This window comes from Solea senegalensis, linkage group LG3, assembly GCF_019176455.1.
Source record: "Solea senegalensis isolate Sse05_10M linkage group LG3, IFAPA_SoseM_1, whole genome shotgun sequence".
NCBI lineage: Eukaryota > Metazoa > Chordata > Actinopteri > Pleuronectiformes > Soleidae > Solea > Solea senegalensis.
The window spans coordinates 28,080,850-28,101,200 of NC_058023.1; the positions used below are offsets into that span (position 1 = coordinate 28,080,850).

At 43.3% G+C, this 20,351-nt stretch overlaps 1 protein-coding gene across 4 annotated transcripts in view; it reads left to right on the forward strand.

Annotated features, from left to right (window-relative positions):
* Nucleotides 1–18,338, forward strand: part of znf800b (zinc finger protein 800b) — a 31,435-nt gene extending 13,097 nt beyond the window's left edge. For 3 of the 4 annotated variants that reach the window (XM_044020567.1, XM_044020564.1, XM_044020565.1), the window contains exons 2-12: nucleotides 4,314–4,424; nucleotides 5,830–6,154; nucleotides 9,782–9,877; nucleotides 10,851–10,994; nucleotides 12,694–12,874; nucleotides 12,975–13,158; nucleotides 13,279–13,441; nucleotides 13,657–14,021; nucleotides 14,237–15,472; nucleotides 15,927–16,034; nucleotides 16,407–18,338. In XM_044020567.1, coding sequence (XP_043876502.1) covers nucleotides 4,368–4,424; nucleotides 5,830–6,154; nucleotides 9,782–9,877; nucleotides 10,851–10,994; nucleotides 12,694–12,874; nucleotides 12,975–13,158; nucleotides 13,279–13,441; nucleotides 13,657–14,021; nucleotides 14,237–15,472; nucleotides 15,927–16,028 — 2,853 coding nt within the window. In that variant the 5' untranslated portion in view covers nucleotides 4,314–4,367 and the 3' untranslated portion in view covers nucleotides 16,029–16,034; nucleotides 16,407–18,338. Of the gene's footprint in view, nucleotides 1–2,524; nucleotides 2,619–4,313; nucleotides 4,425–5,829; nucleotides 6,155–9,781; nucleotides 9,878–10,850; nucleotides 10,995–12,693; nucleotides 12,875–12,974; nucleotides 13,159–13,278; nucleotides 13,442–13,656; nucleotides 14,022–14,236; nucleotides 15,473–15,926; nucleotides 16,035–16,406 lie in introns of all 4 variants that reach the window. The other variant, XM_044020566.1, reaches the window with a different exon arrangement.
* The last annotated feature ends 2,013 nt before the right edge of the window (nucleotides 18,339–20,351 follow it).

The following is a 20,351-nucleotide window of genomic DNA, read 5'->3' on the forward strand; positions in this document are numbered from 1 at the left end:
GATGAAATTTGAAATGTCTGAGAAATTGATGTCGGCTTGTTGTTTTTTTTTAACTGAAAATGACATGTCTTTGAAAATAGTTTCAGGACTTTGAGAATTTGTATGTCTGGTAAAATGTGGCTTCATGAAGCTGGTTCAGTTATCTGGCAGTGGCCTCGGGGGCTGTATCAGAGGGAGAAGATAATGACTGACTTTTTTAGTTGTAGCCATAAATAATTTGTTTTGGGGATTCTCAGATTTTGTTTTCCACAGATGCCCCCCACGGCATTTTGGTGTTTCCTCACCTTTTCATTTGTTAAAAAGAGGCTTGTATTCATTTTCTGCAGTATTCATCCATTGTTCCAGTGTTCCTCTCAACAACAGTTGTTTATTAACTTCTATCCTTGAATTCCCAGGACACCTTCTCTATGATTGCCTGAGTCAGAACGGGAGTCAATACTTGCACAGAAACGGGAGAATCCCTCATGTTAGTGAGGGAGTGTATTGTAACCACACTTGTGGCTGGATAATATTTATTTTAAACATCTGCAGTGTACAGAGCTCCTTTTTAAAAGTGAGTTAAGGAAGTGGTGTACCTTATATGTTCTCAGACAATTGTCCACACAGGGGTTTTAAAGCCTGGGTCAGCTCTAGCAGACTGCTGCTTGTCAAGTTTTAATGAAACACTCCTCACAAAGAAATTAGACTGGGGGTAGTTTCTTTTGGAGTTGCGATTTGTAAGCTTCTAGATGCCATGGTGCACTTAAATGCGTCTCGAAATCTCAAGATTAAGCTATTTTTTTTCATAGTTTTCCTGTGTAAAACTAATTTCTGAAAGTACTCGCCCATACAGGTTTACCATTACATTTTATTCCCATTCAGAATTCCAGATTGCATCCCAGCATGCATTAGGTGAAACACATTCAACAAGTCGTCAGGGCCCAGCGGAGTTAACAGTCTCACATCCATAGCTATGGCCGTTATGTATTTGTATAGACTGTGGAGAGACTTAATTGACAAATATGCTTTGACAGAAGAGGACAAAGGTTAAGAAAAGGTCCAATTGATTTTGATAATTAATGACTCTAAGTATTATATCAACACAAATTAAATCACTGTCTTTAAATGCAGCCGTTTCATTACTTTGTTGGTAGGATCCAGATTTCCTGTTATGGGTAATGACTAGTGTTAATCTCCCCTCTCTGATATAAATAGAACCTGGGACGGTGCATAATGCATCATTATGCCTGCTTTTAATTTTGCGCGAGTATAAATAATGTTCAACCTAACAGCGCTGTTTGAAATGTACTATCGTAAAAACAGTTCATCTCAACAGACAACACCTGAGTCAAGAAATGAGTTATAAAGGGTCCAGTTCATACTGCACCGGCAGCATCTCACCTGTGTCTTCCTCTAATTCATTGATGCTCACTGTTTTTCCTGCACCTGTTGTTAGGAGGCCTCAGAGAAGCCTGCGTAAAATACATGTGACATAATGTTACTGCCCTCAAAGGTAAATCTACTCTAGTTTCTACCTCTCTGTGCTAAATGAAGAGGGACAGAATTGTCCCTAATCTGACTTTATTCGCTCATTCATTCGTTCATTGTCTACCGCTTTATCCTCCACATGAGGGTCATGGTTAATCTGACTTTGGAAGACAGAAAATCTCTGGGAACAAACTGTGCACTTTAAAGTGCGATCGCAACCCGAATCTGGTGCTTTAAATATAAATTATAATGTCCTGTTTTTATGCTTTAATGTCAAAATAGTGTTTTATTTGTTTTATCATGCACTTAGGAAAAAATGGCTGAACCTGGCTTTGCTTTCTATGTAACACTTACTGTTGTTTCAATACGATAGTGATTTAAAGATGCCCCAGAAATTAAAACATCTGGATGAAACAAATCTTCACCATTGTTTAGTTCTCACTCAGGGATCACAGAATTCAGGTGTAGACGCCTTGTTTTTGCTTTAAATTTCCCTCAAAGCTGCCTCTAATTACAGTGATGGCTTTGTGTGTAGTTTCATACCTGTGTGATAACATGATTTACACAGCTGTCACATTGCAAAGTTCTACATTTTCCGATCAATAGAGCAGTCTGACCTGGCAGATAATTTGGTGAAGTTGTGAAATATTACCCGGTTTTGTGTTCCAGTACTGAGTGTGTTGTGTTGGGGTAACCCACCCGTGTGCTGTTGTCTATTTTGTTTGTTGCCGTTGTTTCATGACCTGTCGTTTGGAGACATCACCCAAAAGACAACAACAACTTTTCAACTAAAAAAACAAATGCTTTGATGAGTGGAAGCTTTGTCTCCCTCTGCTGGAGCATTAGTCGAAATACAAAGGACAGCAACGGCTATGATGGAGGTGTTGAGATCACAGTCACACTTATTTGTCACTGTCGGTATTAAAGCACTTAACAGAAGGTGAAGGTTAAACCTCTGCAAGGGAAATTGTGAGTCATTGTTTCCTTTTCTGTCAAATTTCCTGATTCCTATATTTATTCTAATAAGAAATCAATTATTTCCCTTTCTCTTATTCAGTCCCCGTTGTTTTGCTGTGTGCTTGCTCCAAATCTCCACAGCGTGTCATCCCCAGCTCCTGTCTCTGGCACCTGTCACAAGTCTGCTATCACAGGTATCACAAAAGACGAGGAATCATAAAAAAAATGACGGCAGCTCAGCATGCCTCAGTTCTGCTCATACATGTTCTGCCAAGCCAGTGGATATGTGCTCGGGTGAGGTGTCAGGTGGCTGCGGCCCAGTCTATCTGATCAAAAATGTCTATCTTAGACGGCCACTAGAGGGCACCAACAAAATGTTATTTCATCATCAATGCTATAGTATACATAAAACATGAGACGGAGCACATGCTTTTAGTTAAGTGTCCTCATCAATAGTGATGCATGTGCACTGGCTCATCATATCAAGACCGTGTCCGTGGAACTGTAATGAGGAAGCTTCATGGACGTGGTGCATGAAGCATTCTGAATGTGTTGTGTTTTAACCATAATACTTGTTTGCATACAGTTCCAGAGAAAAGGAAAATGGAAAGTGGTGTATGTGCAACAACAGTGGTCCTGTTCACTCTAAGCTGCTCTATATACCCATTAAGGTATTCATTATGAATGCACACAGAGACAGTGTGTAATGCAGAGTAATAGTGCATCTAACATTAGTCGAATTGTCCTGCCAGCAAATATGGACCAGGAACCAAATTAGAAATTGAGAGAAGCATTTACATGACCTTAAAATATGTGGTTGTGTGTGTTATATTTAGATATCCGTTTGTGGCCTGATGGTTTCTAAGCACTTCACAGCGGGTGAGATGTGTGCCGTGTGCCTCGTAATGCATTATACATGTTTTAACTAGAAATATCAGTGTCGAAATGTCCTGTGGGTTTTATATGTTGGCAGTGTTCTAGCAGATGCGTGATGAATAATTAGCAGCATCTTTTTAATGAGTTACTTTTTGTATTTGTAAATTGAAACATGTGAGGCGAGCAGAGTAAAAGAAATATCTAATAATAATGTTCTTATTGTCTACATGTACATTAATAACAGTGTAGCGTGTCAGCGTTGTGATCAGGAATGGCTTGATAGCACCTTTTTTGTCTTGTTTTCACACCACAACCTGGGGTATCAATCATAGATGACATTTTTAAAAGAAAACATAAAAATTTTCCCGGGTTTTCCTGCCAACCAGGAAATAATAATATAGTGACTAGCCATTAAGTGTTCCCTCTGCTGATTGCAAGAAGAATTCAGTTTAAATGGAATGGAGTCTTTTGGAAAATGAGCCCACTTAGAGGAAAATAGACAAATAATAAAATAAACGAGCCACAACATCACACAGTGAAATGATGCACTGTTTATTATTGAAGTCGTTTCAGCGTCTTAAGATAATTCCACAGAGCTGACATAATTTGTGCAGTGTGGCAGACATTTTACTGATACCCTACCCAGTGATTTGTATCAGCTTATCCCAAATAGCGACACAATAATATGAAGTACTTGCTCACCAGCATGCAAATGTACTTGTCTGTTTTGTGGTTTTTCTCTGTCTTGCACATTTACTTGTTGATTTTCGAGGGTCGTTTTGTTTTCTTTTGCTGATGTCAACGGCTGAATCAAGGGGATCCGAGAGCAGGATCCTGCACTGGGGCCTCATGCTCTACCTCTGTCATTTCTCACGTCTATGAAATCTGATAAACAATGCTTTGCTACAGATGTAAACAAGCCTTGTGTGTCTTAATAACACAGTGAGCTGCAGTGGTGCTTCATTCATTGAGTGCCGTCCTGTGTGTGAGGCTCATGTGGGCTGTTGTTGCAGGTTACAGGTGTGAGCTGGTAGTGAACGCGTGGCGCAGCAGCCAGTCTTGGCATCATGGTGAAGGTCCAGAAGTCGTCTGGGAGGAAGAGCTCTCACTGTCGCCGCAGACAGGTACTGAACAAAAAACAACAAAATAGACAAGAATGCCTGGATGTTGTTGTCCAGTCTGTCTCATATTCACTGTTCACTGAGTGTGGAAAACAATTCTGTGTGTGTGAGAAGCAACTATCACATGTAACAGTCACATTTCGGAGAGAACTCCAGCACCCACATACCATTGTTCTTTGTTCTAGGTTAACATACACTGTGCTTTCAATGAGCACATGAAACTGAAAATTGTAGCCACTCCACTTTATATTAAGTGAAAATTAGTTGTTTCTTGGATAGTGATTGCATTTTTTACACACCTCCCTTTTGTGTCTTTTGTGTAACCTGCATCAGCCCTTTATTATTTAATAATTGGCCCAAATCTTTCCTATTAATACAAATGTACACATGTTCTAAGAAGCTGTCATACATTTCGTTTTTGATTACTTGATTTGTGTATTCAATATTTAAGTATTATTTTATTATTTTCTATTTTAAATATGCAGAAATATACAGAATCGGCCACATTTATCGACCAGAAATAAAACGGCATCAGCTGCACTGATTTCCAAAAATTGTCATTTATTAACAGTGATTTAGAAATGAATTTTTGCGTCTTTTCTATACAAAGAAACGTGTTTGCAGTGAGGTTACACACAGGACCATTAGTCACTCGTTTCAGATAAAACCATTTCACTGGTTGTTACAGGTTATGTGTATGTGTGTTGCACTGATCATACGGCTTCATTGAGCATGTGCATTTGTTTATGCCGTGGTATGCATCGTGTTTGTTTGTGTTTGTACGGATGGGGCTCACATGGTTCCCAAGTGGCCCACTTGTCCTGCTGTAATGTGCCTGAGCGCTGAAGTCATTTATCCCTCAAGGGCAGGAGGGGACACAAGGAGTGAGTCTGACAGAGACAGAGCAAATTAGGATATATTGGCGGGTGGCAGAGGAGAATAGATTGGGGACTTAGAGAAACAAATAGGTCTGAACAAGAGACACAAGTCCTCTCACATCACACTCTGCACAAACGGATGAAAAGTGTAAACACTGAAGTGCTGATGTGAGGTCACGTTTCTGCTGAAGGGTGGCTGTGCTGGACAAGGTTAATGTCCCTCTGCAATGTCTCTGCATGCTCAGGAGACATGGCAGCAACACGCCCCCTTATGAAATTATCCTTATTTCTAAATGAGGATGCAACCTTTTTTCTTTCTATTGATAATCATTAGCCATTACATTTTTATTTATCAGTGTCCTTTTCTTAAAAAAGGGGGGCATTGAAAAATTCGACATCTAAATGACACAACATAACATTTACATAACAATCGGAGTAATGTCTTTCCTATGTTGATATTTATTTCCCGGCAGCGGTTTTGTTGTCCTGTTTCTGTAGCCAATGCTATATTAATGGTTTTGCTCCCGCAGAGTGGTGGTCAGGCAGAGATGGAGGATGACCAGTTCCACTCAGAGACTCAGCATGCAACACAGGAGCAGCCCCACGGAGGAGACCAGTCCTCAGACCAAGCCCAACTCCAGACAACTGCTCAGTCCGAGAACGGGGACCAGAGGGAAATGCCGATGGACTTTCAGGACTCTGCAGCCCAGGCCAAGCGTCTGTGGAAACCCATTCCCCCTCTGCTACCTGAGCCCGATCACCACGGGGGCACTACCACTGAGACCAGAGACCAGAGCTGCCAGACTGAGGAGCAGCTTCAGCAGACCAGTGCCAGCAACTATAGTCATAACACAGGTCAGTACATATTTCTCCCCTTTGAACCACCTGCTGTTTTTATTCATCCACGAACAGCAGGGTTTCACTTTTCCATCAGTTGCAGCACTTGCTTCCTACTGAAAATTTTAGAAGCATGAGCACAAAAGTTGAAGGCAGTGTCTCTAAAATACAACTAAATGGTCAAAGTCCAGACCTACAGGCTAAAGCTGTCAGCTGCCAGCTGTCAGGTCTCTGTTGTAGCTTCACTGCAAGAGCCTTTTTATGAACTTTAAACTACTTTAAATCTTCCATCCTAAGGCAAACCGACCACATGTGGACAGTGCTGTGTCCAGGTCGAAACACACCCAGTGCATCCTGCATGCTTCCTCAGATCAGAATAGAGACACGTGTGGTCACATTCCCGGGCATGCATGAACACAATCTGTCCTCAGGACGCATTAACCGTCACCTTCTGAGCTGACGTCCTCTGACCCTGTGCAGTTTAAACTCTCCCCCTTTAATGGTGGTGGACAACCCAAGTCACACAAACCCAACACACAGACAACTGGTTTATTTGAGACTGGGTGAAATCCAGATCCAATCACATGTGGTCGCCTTGTTCACTGGTTAGTCTAGTCTATCAAACTTTTGTATAACCATTGAATTTAGAGCAGGCTCATTAATGCAATAGGATATTGGTCTTAATTTGTCTTCAGAAAACTGCCCCTTGTACTGACTCAATTCAATAAAGGGCAATCATCATTTACCCCTAACCTCAAGAAATTCCTTTATGATTTATACTTACTGGTGTTTTTCAGATTCAGATTATACTGACAAAATCGATAGAAGAAGAAAAAAAAAATCAAATATATTTTTTAAGTAAATTCTGATTATTTCTGTTTTGTTTTGAATGAGTGTCCTTAATGAAACCACATTTTGAGATCGGCTCACATGACTGCCCAGCAGTTGTTGTAATTAGATGTTAAAATGTACTACAAAGCTGCCATTGTGTGCGTCTTCTAACCTTTCTTATTTACTCTGCTGCTCAAATTCATCTCTGCCTCATCTGTCTTTGTGGTTTCTATCTTGGTTCTCCTTTTAAAAAGAGACCTGAAGAAGTTGGAAAATCTCAATTTTGTCAGTTCATTTCTTACTTTTGAACATAGTAGCACCACACACAGTCAAAAGAAGTCGTTTGCCTTAGACTGACGTTTTTGATTGGATGACCTCCGACCCCTCTTGCGAGGGGGGGTGTGAAGGTCGGAGGGTCACTGACTTTCCCTACTGGGATTGTAGCCGTTGTAGCCTGGGAGAGGCGTCGGGGGATGGGCACGAGGAAAACGCATTCTATCACACATTAAAACGTAATCTCGATCTCACTCTCTGTCAAAACCTGTTACACGGGTGTCATTCACATTTCTAGCCCCCCCTTTTGTCTGTCTCCCGCTGGGTGTGTCCGTCTGTCTGCTAAGCATTTTGTCTTCCGTCTGTCTCTCACTCACCTTCACGCAGACACACAGGCGCACACGAACTGGCAATGTTGCACTGATAACCGTGCAGCAGGGTGTCTCTTGTGACGGTGCATTCAAGCATGTTTGGGGCCAGTGAAGCTTAAAACACACAAGGTCTCAACTTCTCGTCTTGTTTTCTGACCAGGCGTCACTAGATCTTGGGAATAACAAAGCAAAACACAAATGTGTTTGGTTAAAAAACTAAATAAGCAATGATCACCACATGTTGTCGTAAAATTAGGAAAACACGGCATTTTACTCTGAGAATATCACATCTTGAATAAAATAAATTGTATTTTGCGGTGGCTGTAATTGAAGTGAGCGCCTCAGCGCGGAACAAACCATACGTATTTGTCACAGCTTTGTCACACGGATGGTGTTTTCTTTGGAGTTTAACAAAAATGATCTTACCTTCTTTCACATCAGTATAATGGCAGACATAAAAGTTTGAGGTGATTACTGGGCGTGCAGCGACGTTTGTGGGGGCAATTGGCTTCCCTCTTTTGGCTGCCTACCTCTCCTTTCTTCTTTAATTCCCATATCTATGAAATGTGCGCTGTGTTTTTTCACAATGCTGATATAAAAACCAAGTTGTTAAAGTAAAAAGAAATCGGGTAAAATGAGGGCTCTTTACTTTCCTGCAATTCATCTCGCAGGCAGATCACATCGTCTGCTTGCATCAATAATGTAAGAACCAAAGACCCCTCCTGTTATTTTATATTTAATGTTTCATACAAAGGAAAAGTAAAGGTCTTTGACAGAGATCAGTGAATAAAAAGAACACCCTAATGGCATACTTAGCTTATATTTTTATTTTCAAAGTAAAAAATGTGCTTTGGATTTTGGTCTTTTATTATATATTTTCTTTATGAATCTGTTATTAGCAGTATTTTATTCCTAGTGGTGAAAGGTTTGGATGAAAATAACATGATGCCATTTGTTATTTTCCTTTACTTAAAATAAGTCCGATCTGTGTAATGCTGATTGCGCTGTTTATTTCTTAATATACGTATATAAGTAAATAAAGTGTAAGTGGGTGTGGCTTATCAAACACAACATTATTTGATTGAGGTCAAGTAAAGTATTTGCGTGAGATAAGTATACAAAACAAAATTAGACATACAAGATTAGTCCAAAATAAGAGAATCAAAGTAAGCGACACCATTTTTCCTCCCTTCTATACTCCACATTAAATAAATAAATAAATTAAATGTGACACACAAACTCAAATATCGGATGAGATGCCGGCTCTGACCACTGTTGGACTGAGCACAACAATCTGCCATCAGCCCGCCTCTGTCACACCACACTGCGACTTTTCCAAAGCTGTGTTTCCACAAAGTGGTACAGGGCGACTTCAGCTCTCCACAGTAGTACAGTTTGGAACACTAAATCCTGCTCGGACTACACCGTGGGACGCGTATGGCCAGATGGCAATAGCTTTGTCATGTCATAGTGTGAAGACATCATCGTGGCACGACACAGCGTAGCCTGCCAGTAAAATCCAAAAAAGGAAAAAAAAAGAGTGTGACACAGTAAACACTTCTGTGTTTTATCATTGTTAATTAAAAAAAGAGTCCTCTCTCTTTAGTAATGCACGATATCTTTTAAAAAACGCCACAGTTTGTGTTCTTCCCACTTGAGTCACGCAGAGTTTGACGTCCCTCTGTCGACCAGTTAAAGAATTTCCGCGTGTTTAGTTGCTGATCCCGCTGTGCGAGACGCCTCAACAGCAGGCTGCCAAAAACTGGGACAGTAAGGATCAGTTATTCTGGTAAATCTCAAATGCAAAAAAAAAACAACACGACATAACTGAATCAGACTGCATCACTTGCCGGACGTGATGCTCAGCAGACCCCTCCGCTTAGCTTCAGTCGCCTGAAGAAACATCACATATTTGATTTAGTTTCTCTTCACATCTTTGATACAGTTAAGAAAAGGAAAAGGCGATGAATCTCTGTGTGTGTGTGCAACAAGGTAATTAGGTCAGCATGAATCCCTGTCTCATACTGACCTTATTGTCCAACTCTGATTGTGCGTACCCCTTTAAGCACCCTGCTTTCCAGGTCCTTGGAATTCCCCATGTGATGCTGTGTTTCTCAGAGATGTTCCCGCTCTAATGTAATTATATGCCGGCTCTCTTTCCCATCTCTAGGTGTCTGTACTGAGCCAGGAGATCCTCCACTGCTCCAGCAGCCTCTGCACACCTCAAAGTCTGGGATTCAGCAGATAATCGAATGCTTCCGCTCAGGTTTGTGTCTGTGTCTCTTTCCTCTGTGTCTTTTTTATTTCCTGTCATACTGTTTGTTCCATTCTTTTTGAAAGTGATGACTGAGTTCACGGCTGCTTGGCTGTTGGATTGGTCGGTGACTTGTTTTAAAAGTTATTTCACAAGGTTTTGCCTATGTGTACATTTTTCTTTGCTCTGTTAGAAATTGAAAAATAAGGAAGCATGTCGACGAATATTTATCAAAAATCTGAATTGCCTGTCAGTAGCAGTCCATCACTTGTATCGCATGTTTTTAGCTGATTTACAAAAACTGCCCTTCCATGGTTGATTGCTATTTAGATGTAAAATAATACAGAGAAATGCTTGCTTTGCATTTACATTATCTTAACACTGCAGCACATTTGTTAGTTCCTGTGTTCTGTAGTGGCCATGGAGGCATGTAAAAGCACCACAGCCATTTTAACTGCTCCCGGTCTCATTGCATATATGACTACACGTGTGTCGAGCCAGCTGTGTTAAGTTTAGCGTGACGTCCAGAGCTCCAGCCAGCTGAGCTTCTCCAGTCAGGGACACAATGTTATGTCGTGCACTGGTATTTTCTATTTTTCTGCATCTACTTAAAAGACACTTTACTGAGATTGAGCAACTTTAAACGATCAGCTCTGCTCCACTGCTGAACCCCCGCAATGACAAATCTCTCACCATTTGTTATGTACTGTAGACTCTTTTGTATGTTGGGGAGAAGCCTCGGAGGGCGAGAAATTTAAATGAATTTAAATGAAAGAACATGCCTTCAAAAAGCCAAGGTAGCCTGGAGCCATCAGGTCATCAGTATTGCTAAGTGGAACATGACAGCCAGGTGATGCAAACGCTCCCTTTCTCAAGGCTTCTTTGTAACATTTCCATAATGAGGAGTTTAATGACATTTTACATTATCCTGTAGGTACATGTTATATGTCCTTGGTAATCATCGCTGCTTATCTTTGTCCCGCAGGCACCAGTCAGCTGAGGCACATGCTGCTGAGAGAGGTGGACACCATTTTTGAGTGCAGAATGTGCCGCAGTCTGTTCCGCGGCCTGCCCAACCTCATCACGCACAAAGAGTACTACTGCCTGTCGCGGCTGCCCGATCCAGACGGTCAGTAATGCTGCGTACTAGCATCAGCACACATGTTTCTAACCACAGCCCTGCTCTTTAAAGTCCTGAAATCAAAGCAGAAACACATGAAAAATAACAAAAACAAAACACACAAACGCCTGTAGACTAAACTAAAGTAAAACTGGTGGAGAGCTGCTTCACATTTTCACAGGTGTGTGTACATGCCTGCGGTCCTGTTCATGTCAGTCTAGCGTTCCACACATTTGTGCTCAATTTCACATTCCGTTACAGTAACCTAGCAAGTGTGCACGGTTGTCATATTCTTTGTTGTCCCTTTTGGCCAAAACAAGAGCACGCCACCAACTACACTGTGTCATAATCAGCTCCTTATGGTATAATACAGCCTCTGTGACTGGAGTTGCACGGTCTGGTGTATGCAAACCACTGTGGAAATGAGGGGGAATGAAGACATTTATGTCACGTGGATATGGAAAGTATATAACCCAGGCAGGGGCTGACCTTTGTGCAGAATCACTGATTAATCTAAACCTTCCTTAGGTGTTTCTCCATTTGACTTCATATTCTTTCACTCCGGGGTTTCTATTTTATCTTGCACATCATCTGTCTCCTACTTATTATTCTCCTCTTACCTCTTTTCTCTGTATGCAGACCCCATTCTTCCCTTCACACAAAACATTCACACATGAAATCACATGCACACTGTGACATCTCCAGTCCGTCAATCAGTCCTCTCACAGAAAGTGCAGTTTCCCACTCTGCTCTTCCCTCACATTGCAACGGAAGCTGCTGTTGATCTTGGGCCATTTGTGTTTTATCTGTCGCAATATGTGTTCATGTCTTTATTCTGCTCTGCTTGGAAATGGTCGGGGACTCTGCGAGGATGAAGGCGAGCAGATGTCCTGTAATTCTAGGTTACCTGACTCTCATTTGTTCTCCTACTGCTAAAGGAAAATCAATGTCCTCATATTGTGCTCACTTTCATCCACTGTAATGATCACTGCTGAAAAAGCACAATATCAGAATCCCCTTCACATCTGCTTGTGGTCTTAATTAAGTTGTTTCTTGCGTCAGTGACTTAATTTTTCTCAATCAAGAGTTGGTTACCATCGGCTGAGAGTGCACTGCCATGTTATGTTGATAAATGTCTTCATTGGTATCTTTTTTTTTAAAAAAATACTAAATGTTCACAAACCAGGCCTAACATTGGACAAATATAGTCAAAAAGGCTCATGTTGTGATGAATCAGAGCAGAAAAATAGAAGAAAAATGTTTTGTAGCTCTGTTAATAGAAGGATTAACCTTGTATTTTCTAAATATTTTATACTTTTAAGGGAAAACTTCAATCCTTAAACCCAGACCACTGCTGAGTAACTGATAAAAGGAAAAAAAAACAGCCAACCGCTATGACATGACTGCTAAGATGTTGCATTGCTGTTTACTGAGGGTTTTTTTTTGTCATCAAATCCAGTGCAAAGGACACAATGAGTAGCTCAGACAACATGCAGAGTTCAAGTATCCATACAAATGCGAGCTGGACTGAATTTGCCAGTTTAAATGGACTGAACTCTCAGCAGCCAAAAAGATAACTCAAAACATGAACTAAACACAAAATATAATATTGCTTTCTGGATGTGGGACTAAACATAATTGAGGTTACCGGTACTTTAATGTTTCTTTTAGAAGATAAAATGTTTGTTTGTTTGTCATTTTTCACTAGGTTCTTCTGGGGAGGACAGGCAGAGTGCAGCCATGAAGGATTTACTGGACGCCATATATCCCAGAGCCGAGCGACCGGACTTTGTCGTCCGATTGGAGCCTATTCAGACCACTACCAAGGCCGTGTTCCAGTACCTTAGCACAGAGGATGAGCTAACAAGATATCCATCACGCACAACCAGGTGAGTGGTAAAATGAGCTTATCATTTGTGAAGTTTAGTGTGCTTTAGCCAAATGTTTGTCTTTCAAACACTTCTTATACACCGTCTATGTCCTTTACAGTGCCAGACAGAGTCCAGTAGCATGGGAAGGAGAGGCAGTGGAGAGCGGGGACCAGGCGAACCAGCGAGGCGCAACAGAAAGCCACGGCAGCCCTGCACAAAACCAGGGACAAAGGAGATGGGAGGGCGAGGAGGAAACTAAAGACGAGCAGCCACAGCCGGAAGATGAGGGCTCCACGAGCGGGGTGGGTGACCTGACGAGAAAATGACGCATGATTCTCTTCATCAGCCTTGTTTTCTTTATTCCCTCGTACGTTGATGTCCGTCAGTCTCTCACCCATCCGTTGTGGTCTCTCCTCCGTCAGGTCGACGACGTGACAATCTCGTGCTGTCTGTGTGGTCAGGACTTCAACTCGCGTCGCAGCATCAGGCGTCACTGTCGCAAGATGCACCAGACCAAACTCGAGGAGCTCCGGAAGTTCACCGAGACACGCACAGTACCCACCAGCCTGCTCTCTATGGTCAAAGGTAAATGGTCACACATTCTAACGCATATGTAACACCCACTATCACATAAGTGGTCACCTGACGAGAAAGATGGTGAAACTATGCTGAAAAGAGCTTTTATACTCGCATATAATGGTTGGTCAAGAGGAACTGGTACACAAATATTTGAGTTTTGCTTTTCAGTACTACACTGACGTTAAAAAAAACAAAACTAATTATTCTTGTTGATGTTGAAGGTCGGCCGAGGACTCTCAGCACACCGACTGGAAAATCCTGCCCAGTGTGCCTCAAATCCTTTGCTACCAAAGCCAACGTGCGGCGTCACTTTGACGAGGTGCACCGCGGTCTGCGGAGGGACACCAACTCGCCCAGCGTGACCCCGCGGCCGAGCCAGCCCCTGCCCGTGGAGGCCACGCCACCCAAAAAGAGCAGCAGTTACTCGCCGACACGTGGCCACAATTCCAAGTCCGCCACTTTGAACTCTAAACCGACATCTTCAAACCAAAACCAAGCCAAACCTCAGAGTCAGCCGTCTGCCACTCCACAGGCAAACCCGGTCTCATGTCGCTGCACGCTCTGCAAGAGGAATTACAGCTCTCAGGTTGGTTTTTTTGTCACTAGTTGCATTTCAGAGCTCATCTAGCTCATCATCCTCTAGTTACTTTTTTATTTGATCTGTCTTAACTGTTGCTTTTGTCTTTGGGTTTTCAAATGAGCCAAATGCAAAAGCAGAATTTGTGGGCACACACTTGCATGGATGTACTTTATGTCATTTTAAAAGATGTTATAATCTTTCATTTTATTTCTGTATTCCAGCTCATGTTGAAGAGACACATGCGTATTGTCCACAAAGTATACAGTGTAAAAAGTAACAGATCTGCTGCCACAAAACCTCCTGCTGCTCCAGCGGCTCCAGCACCTCCAGTCGCTCCAGCAGCTCCAGCGGCTCCAGTAGCTCCGTCTGTCAGCAGCAGCAGCAGCACCAACGTAGGCTCAAGCAACAGCATCCGAGTGAAGGAGGAGGCAGTAGAGCCTTCAGATGACGATGACGAGGAGGAGGATAGTGACAGCAGCTCTGCCCCGTCTCCGAGTGACAGCACTGGGATGACTAAAGGTATTTCTGTGGCTCAAAACTCCTTGAAGGTGAAGGAAGAGGAAGCACCGCAGAGCCCAAAGACCATGTCGTCGTCCTCGTCGTCGTCCTCACGCGGGGGAGGTGTGTGCAGCGGAGCCGTCACCACCAAAATCCCCAAACTCTCGGTGGGCTTTGACTTCAAGCAGCTCTTCTGTAAGCTGTGTAAGCGACAGTTCAGCTCACGGCAGAACTTGACAAAGCACATTGAGCTGCACACAGACGGCAACGACATCTTCATCAAGTTCTACCGCTGCCCGCTCTGTCGCTACGAGTCGCGGCGCAAGCGCGACGTCCTGCGGCACGTGACCGTCGTCCACAAGAAGTCGTCCACGTACCTCGCCAAGATCATGCCCAAACTGGAGAGCCGGGCGGTGAAGAGGCTCGCAGAGGCGGTGCTCAACAGCACGAGTCCCAACAAGAGGACAAGCGCCAGCGTGAAGGAGGAAGTCAACGGACGTCCCACCTCTTCATCGTCCCCCTGTCCTTCTCCACCCGTCACACGCAAACAAGAAGGCTCCGCCGCGGCCCCGACTTCCTCTTCGGCGACCCCCTCCTCTTCGTCCTCCGCACCCCCTACCGCCCCAGCCACCCGAAAACAGCAAGACGTCCCATCGCTGCCGTTAACGCCGTCCCCTCCGGTCACCCGCAAGCAGGAGAGACAGCAGAGCCACCAGCATCGCCCCACCAGCCCGCCACTGACCCGGCGCAGTGAAAAACACACGCACCTACGCAACTCCTCCTCCTCCACATCCACCTCCACCTCCACCTCATCGCCCAGCATCCAAGCGCCGCACACGCGGCGACACGACGCACAGTCGGAGAGCAGCAACGCGGGGACGACCTCCACCGAGGTCAGGGTGACCAAGAATTTCTCCCTCCATGCGTGTGACCAGTGTGGACGAGCTTTTGCAAAGAAGGTATTTATATATTTCTTTGAAATTTCAATTTCTGCTTCATAATAAACAAAAACCTCAAATGTTCTGTTGTCATATACTGTTTGCCTTATTTTCTTTCTAAATTGGAGATGTGTAGATTCATATCAGTCTGATACTGGCCAGAGGAACTGAATCAGATATTGCATAAAGATAAATAAGTCCTAAATATGGTATAACTGCTTTAATGAATGCGCGCAGCATGCTGTAAACAGAGAGAGATCTCTACCACCACATGTGAGTGAGGGCTTTTTTGCCATTTGAAAACAAACAAACAAACACAGCTCATTTTAATATGTGAAGAAATCAGTAAATGGTTGAAATATCTGCGTTTTTATTGCTTTGTTATCCGACACGTAAGGTGATTCTGCTAAGGAGACGAGCAAGTATCTGCATAATGAGCACATATACATTTTCTTCTCTTTCTTTTTTGTATCAGCTCTATCTGGAGTCTCACAAGAGAAGCCACCGCAATGCAACGACAGCAGCAGCCAACAAGAGGAAAGGAGTGAGCACCCGCTCCAAATCTCTGATCTGGTGAAAGAGTGTAAGAATAAAGATGTTTTTTTACCTGCAGTACTACTGCCGTCTACTTCTCCTCTCACTGTTTGTTCGCCCCCTCTGTCTCTGCACCAGATTTATTTGTTTAGAGTATTCAGACTCCCTAAAGACACGCCGGTGTGCGGGTGTTTGTGTGTGTTTGTGCATATGTCCATTTCTTCGAGCTGAGATGAGGAAACCACAACCATTGTGCGTTTACTCCATTCTTCCTTTCACTTATAGCTTTCATTCTGTTCATTAGAAGTCTTCCTCTCTTGTCGGCCTGTTTTCCTCCTCATTAATTACCTCTTCCTTCCCTCACACTCTGTACTGTCTTCTTCTTCTTCCCCTCATCTTGTTCTCTTCTCTCCGCTCACAGTCCGCTGGCGATAACCCGACGACCGAGCCCCCAACAATGAAGGAAAGATTCAAAACACTGAAAGAGAAACAAAAAACAATGGATGAATGGATGTAGCAGAGACCAGAGATGGAGGAAACAAACAAGAGGAACAATGAAGCAGGACAGGACTGAAGTACGTGTGAAGGGTTTTCCGCCTATTGTTTAAGAACCAAATATGTTGTCGGGAACGATGTTTCTTTTGTGCATTTCCACGGTGAATCCACGGCGGCGCTGCTATCCATTTAGAGTCCGCTTGCGACTGTCGCACATGTCTGTATTTACTTTCGACAGTATGTAAATATAGATGCGTATGCAGGCGACTAACGCAAACTGCTTTGCTCTCTGTAAAACCAGCTGTAGAAAAAGTGTGTGAAAGAGTGAGTGAATCAGAGCAGAAGCCACGTTCAACTTGTTTGTAGAATTTCAGACCAGTTAATCTTAATTTGTTATGTCTATTAATTAATGAAGGAAACAGAACCCACTTTGCTTAGATTATCAGAAAATACGTTTACACCATTTTCACGTCCTGCTTTCTCACAGTGATCCCCCCCCCGTCAGTGTAGCTGGGTGCCTTAGAGTTTGAACGTCTACGTCAAATGTTTCCTCACAGTTTCCATCTGCATTTAAAACATTCATTATGCTACGAGTCTTATTTAATGACCTGCTGTCTCGTCTTTATTGCGCTCATCAGCCTAGATGGTTAAATCGGGTCTGATCAAAATAAGGGAGAATCCAAGGTGTTACACATCTTTTTTTAATTTTCCCAGTATCCACTGGTGTTGTCTACTGTGTTTCAGTCAGCAGGAACACGTCGTGAGGAGTAATCCGTGGTTGACAGCTTTTATTTGCAGACGAGGTCGCCTTTGGTTTATCGGCTATGCCGCTTTTTGAAATTACAAACCATTATAACTGGAAAATCACAAATATGAGAGCATAAGGACCGTAAAGTGTTAACTGTACTGTGTCTCCCAATCGGAGTAATAATTTAAAATGACCACTTGGACATGGCTGTCTCCACTTAACGTAGCAGCAGCAGCAGCAGCGGATGCAACAAGTTTTGATTTGACCGTGGCTTTTGGGGGGAATCTGTTTATTTACGGTGCTAATATTGATCATTAAGTGCCAAATGATCGGAAACTAGAAAGCCGCCTGCCTATGAACGCGTCACTTTTCCCCGCTCAAAAGTTTACATTAAACTTTTTTGTGTTTTCTTCCACTCACAATGAAATGTTGCAGGAGCCTTTTTTCCCCTTTGTCTTTACCAATATAATTTATAAACATCAGTTCCTCCTGAGGTAGTCTTGAAAAAACACTGGCACACGAAGAGAAGCTGGACCGAACCCGAGGAAGACCAAATGTACAGTAGATATGTCTTAAATGTTCAAACGATCGGAAGCCATGAAATGGAACAAAAGCAGGAAAAAACGAGGAGCGGAGGAAAGACCAAACTTTATTTTTATAACTGAAAACGCTAGCGTGTCAGTCTTGAAAAACATGTACATATGGATTCATCCTAAAACGGATGGTATAAATGATGATAGTTCTATTAGTCGCAGTAGTTACTGACTTATACTTAAGCGTTGGTTGACATTATGCTTTGAACATGTCCGACTCAGTCACTGTTTAACACTGAGGCAAGTTTAGTTGTCGTTTTTTTTTTTTGGTATCTCATTCCTTTTGAAGGAGGACGCCTTGTTGAAACGTGACGAGAAGAGAACGTGAATCGAACCTCAAGAAACTCTTTAGGACTTTTGTTTTTTGTCAAATTTAACGTAGCCAATTCCCTCCTCATTAGTTGTAATCTGTTATTTAGCTTCACATCCTAGAGAGAAACACGAGAGGAACCTTTTGAGATGTGACGAGAATGTTGAACCCAACCACTTAAATAAAAATGTACTGCTTCAAACCTCACTGACGAGTCTGGCTTTTTGTTCTCCCACCAGCACCTCAGCCACGACACTTCCATCAGTCATGTTTGTTTACTGTGTTTTCACCGAGGAGATTTCATCTGCCCGTGACGCAAATTGCTTCCTTGGGACATTAACATATTCACTTATTTTTTTTCCGAGAATTCTACTCTGCGTTCCACATGCGTTCTCCTGCGCCGCGGCACGTCACTGCCTCCGACGACGTCTCAAAGACAAAGGCAAGGATTTATGTTGTGACAGCTTTTATATGTATGTTTTTTCTATGAATAAAGTATTCATTAACGGCTTAAAACCACATATATGTACAGCTGTTGACTAAATGTCACGTTTTAACTGTTTAACTTCTCTGTACGAGAAGCTTTTATTTTGTGACGACGTAATCTGTCTCTTCCCCAGAGATTTAGAAAAGCAACAGTGCCGGAAACAGACGTGAAGGAAGCAGTAATGCAGCGAGGCACTGCTACAATTAACGTAAATGTGCCGCATGAAAACTGCATTGCAACTTTAAAGTCGTACATCAAAACTTGTAAAAGTACTTTGTACTTGATGGAGCGTAGTGTGTCCCTTTTCAAGTGTTCGGCTAATAGGCATGATCGCTGTTACAGTATGGGTCAAGGTACATAAAGTCAATTTAATTAAACATTTGATATGAGAGGTGGGAATAGTTGCATGATGGGAAATGTCTCTCTCGTTCCTTGGCTTTACATAAGCAAAGAATTAACTTGTCATATACATACGAAGAATAAAGTATGTGTTAAAGTACTTGATGTATAAATACCTTGCTGGTAATTGAATCCTTATATTCATATAATAACAATCCAAATTGGTCATGATAGATATCTAGTTTATATGAAGTCTAATGCACCACTTATCCTCTCATGTAGTTTAAAAAAAGCTGTTATGATTTGGCCTCCTGACCCCTCCACAGTTGCACTTACACGTCAATTGCCACAAAGTGGCGCCATTGCACCGCGCCAGCGAACCGTGGCCTCTCTCTGCAAAGCCACACAACCGGGACACGTTGCGCACACTCTCCCCCCCCCGACACATGAGAGAAAACCCGGGTCTGTTTCGATTGTATGCTTTTTCCTCTCTCAGCCCGCACAGCTGATCAAACTGTTATTGCGCAGCAGATGGGATGCGCTTCATTTATTTAATTCCACGCGCGCACACACACACAAAGTCACGCTGCTGTGGTTTTTACAAGGGGAATCAATGTGCGCAGTAAAAATGGATTGAAGTTGAGACAATTAAGAGAGAGGCGCGCAACGCCTGTGCGGACAAATTCTGAGGAGTTGTATTAACGTGTTGAAATCACACAAATTGTGAAAACCGTATCGATCCACATCGATTGGTAATCAACTTGATTGAATGGGTGCAGCGCGCTGGCGCAATTAGGAGGTGATTTGGCGAGTGAGGCTGCGTTCATTCCTGGCACGTGTGCGCGCCACGATCTGGCACTGGTCCGTGGAGTGGAGTGGAGTTGTCCCTTTTTCGGCAGCAGCGACACACGGAGGAGCTGCGACCGCTGCGTGAGGGAGAGAGAGAGAGAGAGAGAGAGAGAGGGAGAGAGAGCGAGAGGACGCGCGCGTCCGTGCGTGAGGAGCTCGAGCGCACTACGCAGAATGCGCAAAGAGCGCGGAGAGCGCAGTGAGTGAGAACGGCAGGTGGGTCCAATCAACGTTACTGCTCATGACCGATGGTGTGCGCGTGTGATGATGAATTCCTCTGCTCTCTCTCCCCCCCCCTCTCTCTCTCTCCCTCTCTCCCTCTCTCTCTCCCCATTGTCTCCTTAAACAAGTGCAGGGTTTGGAGATATTTCCACCAGTAAAATCAGCCGCGCTCGTCACGACGGAGCACTTTCCAAACATCGCCTCCACGTCTCTCTTCCCCGCGCACGTCCCCGGGTTGCGGATGGTCTAATATTCCTGCGGGGGGGGGGAAACAATCTTACTCCTGGAGGACATAGATTTTTTTTTGTGGAGGTAGGGGGGGA